This window comes from Siniperca chuatsi, linkage group LG18 (genome assembly GCF_020085105.1).
Source record: "Siniperca chuatsi isolate FFG_IHB_CAS linkage group LG18, ASM2008510v1, whole genome shotgun sequence".
Lineage (NCBI taxonomy): Eukaryota > Metazoa > Chordata > Actinopteri > Centrarchiformes > Sinipercidae > Siniperca > Siniperca chuatsi.
Genome location: NC_058059.1, coordinates 8516395 through 8526180, shown reverse-complemented (window position 1 = coordinate 8526180; position 9786 = coordinate 8516395). Strand labels below are relative to the sequence as shown.

The 9786-nt window shown below is 39.0% G+C and overlaps 1 protein-coding gene across 1 annotated transcript; it reads left to right on the top strand.

The window, feature by feature from the left end:
• The first annotated feature begins 778 nt into the window (after positions 1–778).
• Positions 779–9176, top strand: zgc:73226 (uncharacterized protein LOC402792 homolog). Its single transcript, XM_044174583.1, has 6 exons — positions 779–997; positions 4512–4662; positions 4921–5002; positions 5442–5515; positions 6442–6588; positions 8398–9176. The coding sequence occupies exons 1-6, from the start codon at positions 955–957 to the stop codon at positions 8444–8446; spliced, it is 546 nt and encodes a 181-aa protein (XP_044030518.1). The 5' UTR covers positions 779–954; the 3' UTR covers positions 8447–9176.
• Positions 9177–9786: the final 610 nt, after the last annotated feature.

Genomic DNA, 9786 nt, shown 5'->3' with positions numbered 1-9786 from the left:
CAAATGAGTGGAACATTTGTCTTGTTAGTTATTTAGTTCATCAGCTAGACACTCTAATGAACCACTAACCCTTTGGGACAAACAAAATCCATGAATTGACTTATTAAGATTTAAAATGTATAACTCTAGACCTGATGACGTATTGTATATTGTATTGTATTGACGTATAAAGTGTGAAAGTATTTTTTGATGAACTGCCAGAGGAACTTTCCTAAACCTGGAAACCCCATTATTGATCACCATCATCAGCCATTAGTTACTACTTATAAACTCTTTACAAAGGAATAGGTACCTAATCTTTAAATTAAAATGACCATACTTCATCTCTCCAATTTTGTAATAACTCGCAATAGATGATGCAACATCATCAACCGTGAGCTGAGAGATAGGTAGGTAGATAGGTAGGTCCGTTTACATATGAGTAAAATTTTTCTGTGGTGGATAGTTTCTTGTCAAATTTGCATTATAAAACAGTATTACAGTTTTAGTCAAAGTTTATTACATAAGCATCTTATGAATAACTTTAAGCAAATCAGATATTAATATTTTATAATTCCATCTGAGCCCACTGGAGATTGATTTGTGTCCACTTTACACAAATCGGTGGTAAAGGGACAGGTTTTAGGGCACACACTCGCTGCTGCGTCATGCACCTTGTTATCGGTGTGGCTTTTTACCTGCTGAGCTCTCAGCTTGTTTTGTTTACCTCTTCCTCCTGACACGTGCGGAAGGGATGGGGAGGGAGGGAGGGAGGGAGGAGAGGAGGGGTGGATCGGGGGGGGGGGGCGGATTAACGCAGCGTCGGTGCCCAGTGTCGGTAGACTACAACAAACACAGGAGTGATTGAGAGAAAAGCGTACAGGGAAGAAATCCATTTGCACCTGCTTGTCCTCCTCGGTCAGTGTCAGCATCTCTCCGAGCTCTCTCTCTCCAGCCAGCACCCGGCTTTCAACCATGTCTCTGTCCGGCTCGCAGACACCAGAGGACGGACTCTACGGTGAGTGATGGTGGTGCATGAACCAGGCCGTTGTTTTGCTGTTATATCATGACATTTATTTATTTGCCTTTACAAACATGTTCGTAGCATATTTTTGCTCATATGTAGCTATTTTAAACAGCTAATCGAGATCATTACTAAGGCTGTTTTGTGTGCGCACAGATTAATTTCACAATGCAAATATCAACAAAGTGAGTAAACAATGTAAGCAATGACCCAATTCACTAGCTCAGTGTTTTTACAGGTCTGATGTGCAGATATCCAGCTGCTCATCAGTGGAGACATGATACTAACAGCATGTCAGACTGAGAGCAGGTGTGAGAGGATACCACACAGGCAAGAAGGCACTGCTAGTATTATAGTTGGCATTGTTGTTGCCACTAGCACCGTCATTGTATAAACGGATTCCCTGACTCATCTGTTTGTATCTCTGTAAGCCAATTAAGATGTGGAGATTTCCTGACGCTAATAGCTCCACTGTGCTGTGTGCACATTGCTTGGCACATAGGATGCTGGTTAAAACATGTGGAACAATGTTATGGGTTGCAGAACACTAAGGGACTGTACGAAAATGATGTGGGGTTGAAGATTATATTTGGCTTTTTAAAAAGCAAGATGGGGTTATCAGTTATAGCCTGACCAATTATCAGATATATGTTATGTTATGTTATATATGTTAATATTGTTGTCAATAACACATAGGCCTAACATAAACAATCAATCTTGATTAAAAAAAAATCCTGTCGATTAGTTTTATTTTTTGAAAGAATAGTGACCAAGATACATACTGAGAGGGACATTTTAAAGTTGAAAAATCTACTTGTCAGTGCTCTCTGTTGGTCAGCTGTGTAATGGTGAAACTGTCTCTAAATTACCTCAAAAGTTTGGTATTTCTATACTGCAATTTATTTTTACCTATCAGCTAAAAATATCCGCTGACATACACACCAGATACTGATATAAAGAAAGAAAATAGTACAACACCCTCCAAGTTAAATATGTCAATAGAACAATTTTCTAAATAGCCCAAACTGCACATTAGGAGTGGATTAGCAATTACTCAAAATGTAGCAAATGCCCTCTATTTTTGAGCTAAAAGCTACTACATGAACAGTTATTACCACTAGTCAAGTGTCCATCCAAATGTAGCACAAATTTAAATTTCCAGAAATGTCCAGAATTAATCCACAGTGTCCACCCACTACTGTTATATGATTATTAGGAGTGGGCTCATCGAGATAAAGTGTCAGTGTGTCAGTCAAACCTCGACGATTGAAAACCATGTGGGAAAACGTGATGGAAATATGGCATTTTAGTTTGTTTCATGTATTAATGTGAGGAAAGTTACAGTCTCTTAAGTCACATGCTTCATGTACATCATGATTTATTCGCTGTAAGTCTGTTTCCATCGCACTTGTTGCATTTTGTTTTTCGTGATACATCAACTTCTCCATCTCAGCCAAGAGTAAAAACCTTTTTGTAATCTTTAAACTTTAAACTTTTTTTGCGAGTTTCCAGCATTTCCACTCAGGTTTTTTTGCACAAATTGTAAATATGCATAAAATACATGGATGGAAATGCACTTATAGTTAGATTGTGTCCTCTTCATTTGACAAAATGCTTTGTGGTCCATGATGCGCACAAAAGGCATTTTTTGGTCATAACTATTTCAGTGTAACTACTCAGTCTTTTTGTCAGTAAATCTTGCAAGAAAAAGGTGAAATAAAATATAAATCTGTTGCAAGAAAAAAAAAACCCCGGCCTGGTCTCATAATTATAATTTATTTACTGTCCCTAAACTGGAAGCAGACATTCATAGCCCGGCAAATCAAAAATCTATTGTGATGCAGTTCATTGAGTCTTTTAGCATCCAGCTCTTGTCCACATTACATAAAGCTGATTTGGCAGTGGCACAGATTAATGTGTATAGGATTGCAGCATAGAAACTGATTTAGTGCTGCAGAATGGTGACAGATAGATAAGTCAGGCAACAAGGCAGTTGTTATGTCATAACTCCCCTCTCTAAAAAATAAATAAATAAATAAATAGGGCAATGGCACAGTTTCCCCACTCTGCCCTCCCTCCCTCACACCCCCCTCCTTCCAGCTCTGGGCCCACTCATGTCTCTCTGCTGCTGTTTGTGTGATTACAGTGTCATAAACCTGGGTAAAGTGAAGATTAGAGAGATCACATGAGAGGGAAGCATACTTTGGTAGGCAGATGAGGTGTTGATATTTTGTAAATGCTGCCTATGTCACAGAGGGATACAGACAGCATGACAAGAGAGAAACAAGGGGAGGAAGGGAGAGGGTGAATGGCTAATCTCTAACAGAAATAGGATCTTATGTAAGCAAGCATGCTGTCAGCCTGACTTAGCCCTGCCCTACTGTTTGGCATGAGTGCATGTGTAAATCTATTCCTGCTTATGTACCAAATGAATCTGTGTGTCCATTCATTCATATGATGTGTGTGTGTCCAGAACTCATTGATAGAGAGAAACAGAGTCTGGCTTTCATTCATTGTCTGAGTGTGTTTTTATACGTGTGTAACACAGCACAGTGCAGCCAAATGTCCATCCTGCATTCAGCGTCTCTCAGGTCATCATGTCATGTCAGGACATCCATGGTGCTGCTTATAAGTCGCCATATGTACAACAACACAAACATGTCCACTCACTGTCGATTCCACACCAAAGATATAACATTTTAGAGGGAGACAAATCGGCTGTTATGGTTAAAATAAGTATCACAATATTAGAATTGGTCCAACAAAAATATGAATTGTGGTGGTCAGTAATTTAAGAAAAGCTAAAAAACAAAACAAAAAAACAATTCAAATGAGTTGGTCTGACAAACAAAAGCCCCAATAATTTGGACTATATAAAGTAAAAGTTTGGGGAAAAAAACAAGATTCAATGAATGTATTACATATTATGCAGAAATTCAAGTCAGAGTAGGAATGTGTGTGTGTATGTGTGTTCAAACGGAGAACAGACTGCATCATTCAGAGAAAATGTAATGCAGTTTGATTCATTAATAAGAATATTTTTCATATATACACTTTACAATTAACTGTGCTCCAGTGTTTTGACATATATCACAAAACTCTTTACACAAGAAATGAAACAAAAACTTAAATAACTGATTTTGTTATTTTTTAATTACAGTCTGCTCAGAATCATTAATACAGACAACAGCGATGTCAACAACTAACACTATTTTATCACATCTGCACGATACAATTCATCTGATAGTTGATTTTTATTTAATTAATGCCCATCACTAATATCATGTCATAATTTGATTCCCAGTGACAGATCTACTCAGCAGAGTGCTCTATAAAAGTTACTCAATGTAACTCTCAATTTTAAGGCTATAGATTTGTTTACTTTCCTCATCACGACTCCTTTCTAGCTCATTACAGTCTCATATATGTGCATGAAGCCCTACCGTTTTCTGCATCTTTGCTGACTGCCTGATTACAAACTCTGCTGCTTGTATTGTTTCCTCATCAGGCTCCTGGGTCGAGCTTGAGGAGCTGATCGCTGCCGTGAGCCGCAGGGAGAGTCTGGCGGGACCGCAGGACAGCATCTCCTCCGCCCTGCAGGGGGAGCTGGAGAGGATCCTTCTGGAGGCACAGCTCGAGTGTGAGAGGAGTAGAGACAGGTAATGGTGCAGTTTGTTTGTGTGGATTTTCTTTTGTTTTGTTTTGGGGTTTGGGGGTTTGAGCTGCACAGCGAGGTGTAAAAATAATTTGCACAGTAATGAGTTTCATTCTGTGCTCAGTGGAACTTTGCTTGTTTATCACAATGTGTTTACTTTCTCTGTGTGTTTGCTTTACCAGAAATTTTGAATTATTAAATTGCAGTCTGTCCAAATCTTGATACTAAACCCACATTGTAAATGTCTGTTTTTTGTCCACAGTCCTCCACAGGCGGGGACTCCACAGTCCACTGGTTCCCCAAGACCCACTAGTGACCAGGACAGTGACTGTGTCACCATACAAGTATTGATTTTCTTACTGATATTCTACTTTCCAGGCACTCATTTCCCTTTATTTCAATACAGTTTCAAATCGGTTTACAGAGACATGAAACTTGCTTGAGCTAGATAATCTATCTCAGGAGACATGCATTTATGTACTCAGGCATTTATTTGTCAGAATTTTAAAAACTCATTAGTGGCACACTTATCCAAGATAGAGTCAACCAAGTTGTTTTCTGTTTTATTGAAATGTCTTTGAGCAGTTGCTTCTTGCTAAATGGTATGTTGTTTGAGATTTCCCTGAAAGGTTTGTCGATTTATGTCACATGTTCAAATTTAAGATGTAAGTGGATAGCATGTTAATGTCACTGTTTCTGTCTTGATTTTCTCTTCTGTGTCTACTCTTCTTCCTCTTCTTTTTCTACTGTTGCACATCATCTGATTCCTTATCTATGTTGCAGGAGGAAAGTGAGCGGCGAGGGGACACTGACTGGGTGTGGGATTGGTCCAGTAGACCTGAAAATATGCCACCAAAGTAAGACCAGCTCCTTTAAAGTCATTCATTGCAATTTATTTGATTTTAGTTTATTTTACACTTATATATGTTTGCTGTGATATTTTACTACATCCCTAAGTTGTCAGGATGCTTTTAAGTACTTGTGAAGATAAGTGTGTAACATTTTTAAAGGAATTTCTTGCCTAGAGTTTGACAAGAAGATCGATAGCACTCTCATTTCTGTGCATTAAGTATGGAGCTGGAGGCAGGAGGCGATTAGCTTAGCTTAGCATAAAGAAAACAGCTAGCCTAGTTCTCTCTAAAGTTCAAAACTCTGCCTACCAGCACCTCTAAAGCTCACTAATTAACATGTTGTATCTAGTTTGCTTAATCCGTAGTCAAACAGAATATAAAAAAAACAATTTGTGGTTTCATGGGGAGTTAAGTGCTGTAACTATTTCTTGTCATCACCGTGAGGTTGCCTGACAACCAAAGGAGACCTTTGAACTTGTTTGTGAAGAAATTGTTAACCTACGTAACTCCCTCTAAACAAATGTATTCATATCTAACTAAAAAAAGATTTTTACTCACTCTCAAAACCCCACAAAACATTAAAAGTTGGGATTTAGTTGTTGTCTAGTGTGTCTCTTCAGTTTGACTTTGACAGCATGTTCCAATGTTGTGTCTTAAATTTTGTTTACAGATTATACCTTTGAGTGTTGAGAAACACATGAATCACCCTCATTTTTATTTACACCGCCACACTTGACATATAATCTTGAGGAATACCTATTTGAGAAGTAGTAGTTCTTAATGGTCTCAGACGCGCAGCACTTCGCTGCCTTTTTTGCATTTTCTGTCTTCTCTCTTGTGTTCTCATTATCTCTTTTTATTTTTCTCCTTTCCTATCTTCCCTCTCCCTGCATCTCTTATCTCTGGCTCCTCGTCTTCCTCTCTCTCTGCAGAGAGTTTGTGTTTCAGCACCCGAAGCAGCAGGGCTCCCTCAGCGTTAGGAAGACAGAGGTGATGAAGAGAGGAATCTTCTCCTCTGATGTTCTCCTCATCCTTGGTCCGTCACTGCTGGCTTCACACCTGCTCACACTTGGAGTCGGGTGAGACACTCACACACATAGACTCACTTTTTTTCCATTTGATGTTACTTAATATCTGTAGCAAATGCATTACAGCACTGCAAGAAATCTAACAGTTCGCCAAGCCACACCCCTCTTAATTACTATTGTTGCGCCTGTCAAGCAAATATAACGGTCAAGGTTCATAGACAAAATAATTGTTTTTGCTAGTCGCCATTATTAGCTTAAACCTGTAGCATTTTACACTGCATAAATTAGCCTAGCGGCTTAAAGGTGCTATTGATAACATCCAGCCACTAGATGACACTCTCCCCCTTCCATTCCATTCCAGTGGTTGCCAGTTCGTTGCACAACCTGCATATTTCATGGTCGTGTGGAGTGAGACTCAGACTCAGTCATATCAAGTGATGAATCTTTCGTGATAGAGTAATGAATTAATTTTGCAACATACAGTAGCCATAGATTTAGGTTACTTTGTGCGGTGGTAACGTTATCTATGGTAATCCTAGGATATGGCTAGCTAGCTTTAGCTATCCCTTTTTCCTCATCGTTTAACAATTATAGGGGCCCAATATAGCAACACTTAACCATAAAATAACTTTTCAATCATCCTTACACTATAAGACATTAGGTAAATATTTACATTTTAATCCAATCAAAGAGTACAATACATTGAAGGGATACTATTAAAACCCACAGCGCTCCACATTAGATAGGCAGCTACAGTAAAAGTTGACATTAGCTAGCATTAGTGTTAGCGTAGTGTTGACCTAACATTAGTCAAAGTGTTTTCTTGCTGAAAATAAATCTCATAGTGGACTATAAAAAACCTCTGAGTGCCACACAGCAACAATGACGACTGTCAGTATCCGTTTGTTCCACACTAGCTGGCAACTATACCATGTGATACCAATATCGTTATACTATTGGCTCACAAGCCTTGTTAGAAGCAGGAACCAAACGTCAGACATCTCACACAGAGTTAAACATTCATTTTTCACAATCATAATATTTTTTTTTATGGAAAAGTGATCATTTTATTCTGCATCTTTCTAAAAGCTGAGTGGATTTTTTTAAATATTCGTCTACATAAAAATTTTATCAATATAACCTTTAATAATTTACATATTATTCATACCTTTACTCACCGTTGGTTTAAGTCACTACTGCATCTCCCGACAGAACACCATGGTTGAATTTCAGCATTAAATAACATAACGAGTTGTCATCAACTCAAGTAACGTTCACTTCACCTGTCTCTACTCTGCTATTACTATTTCTTATTTCATGGGCTATTTGGGGTAATGCATATATAATAATAATAAACACCTGCAGCTTTCAAATACTGATTTGGACGTTGATTACCATGACAACGGTAGGCTCAGAAGTTTCAAAACATTTGGGTCAGTCCTAGCTAATAGTGAACAAGGCTTTTTTTATGTAACCTGTTACTCCACAAACTAATGTAGTTAGTTAAGTGCTCCTTGGATTAGGAATTAATGCTTACTTTAGGTTGTAACTGGTTATGCGGACATGCTAACAATTGCAGCTTATGTTACAGCAGATAAACACACTGTTTAATCCATTCCTTACACTTTTGCTGTTGTGATTTGATGCTAAAAAAAGACACCACCCTCCAAACTCCTTGTATACAGAGTATCACTCTTACTAACCCTCTTAACCACATGCACGCCGCTTAAACATGTTGAGAAATCCGAAGCTTGACAGGCCTGCTGAAGATAGTTACAGTTGCTAAGCTATGAGTGAAGTGGTGTTTTGGGGAGGGGTTTGGCAAATGGACAATTATCAATTACTGTTTTCTCTTTTCAGGATCTACATAGGAAAGCGTTTGGCTGCTTCCACAACCAGCACGCTGTGACGTCGGCTGTATGCCAGTGCCCCTATTCGCAGTCTGGCCAATAAGGTCACAGTCCGCCCTCTCTACCGCACTAATTTGCCTCCTTCCTTCTTTGTCATGGGGCAACCTTAGGACCCTGCCTGTCTGTACCTCTGTCTCTCTGTTCATCTGTACATCTGTCTACCCAGCAGCACTCTGCCAGTCTGTCTTTCTGTCAGCCTCTCTGTCAGTCTGTGCATGTCGTAGGGCCCAGGGAGCGGATGGATGCCGACCGATGAGTCAGACTGAGGTCATTTTTACTCTCCCGGAGAGTAACACTGATCTCAACCAGCTAAAGCATAATCAGAGAGGAGAGATTGCCCAGATACAAGAGAAAGGAGAGAAAGAGAATTTTACCCAGCTAGAACAATAAATCCCTTTGGTAGGAGGAGATGAAAATGGTTAGTTGGGAACAGTATGTTCAGACGAAATGAGAAAGATAATAAGTGGTAGCCTTTCGCCCAACCTTTGAAAAAGCAAAATGTCTGTCATTTGTCAAAAGTAATGACCCTCTGTAAGACTGAGCTGCTACAGTAAAAGTGGTTCATGGGTTTTTTCTGCCTGATGGTGTTTCTAACATAGAGAGTTTTAGTTGGCTGAGTGAATGTAGGACTGGCTCTGGTTGTGCTTTTTGTCCCATAAACCAATTAAATATTTGACCTCCGACAAAGACAATCATGATCCTATTAAACTTTACTCCTCAAAACCTTAATGTGCCTCTTGGGTCTTTTATTCTTCTCCTCCAGTCTCATTGTATGTCGCAGTGTTTGTTGTACACATGTTCATCTCGTTTAATAAATGCAGGAAAGTGAAGCATTTTTTAGCCAGCAGAGCACAAAGATTTGCTGACGTAAGCTTGGGCTAGTGACTTATACTGTATGTGTATAATATAATTTTAGTTTTGGGTTATGGTTGTCTGGCGATTATTTGCAGGTATTCATAGAAAACTAAATGGAAAGACAACCTACTGTGTTGTTAACAACCTGCAAATGAACACAACATCTGTTTAAAATGTATTCCCTTTTCCATATGAGGTAAATCACTGCAAATCACTGTGTTGATTTGTCCTGATAAGCTCTTTGGTGTGTATTCCACTAGTGTTTTTTATACCCGATCTCCACCAGTGATGACTCTTCCTCTTCTCTAACCGACCTCTTGCTGAAATGTTATGACATCACACCAGCCTGTCTCTTTCCATCTGCCTTTGTCATTCCTTACCTCACATAAGTCTTTCTTTTCTCTTTTTTTTAAACAAGTTGCTGCGTTGACCTGTCAAGGATTTGACATTTTATTGCTTTCCCATAAACCAGAAACCCGCTTCC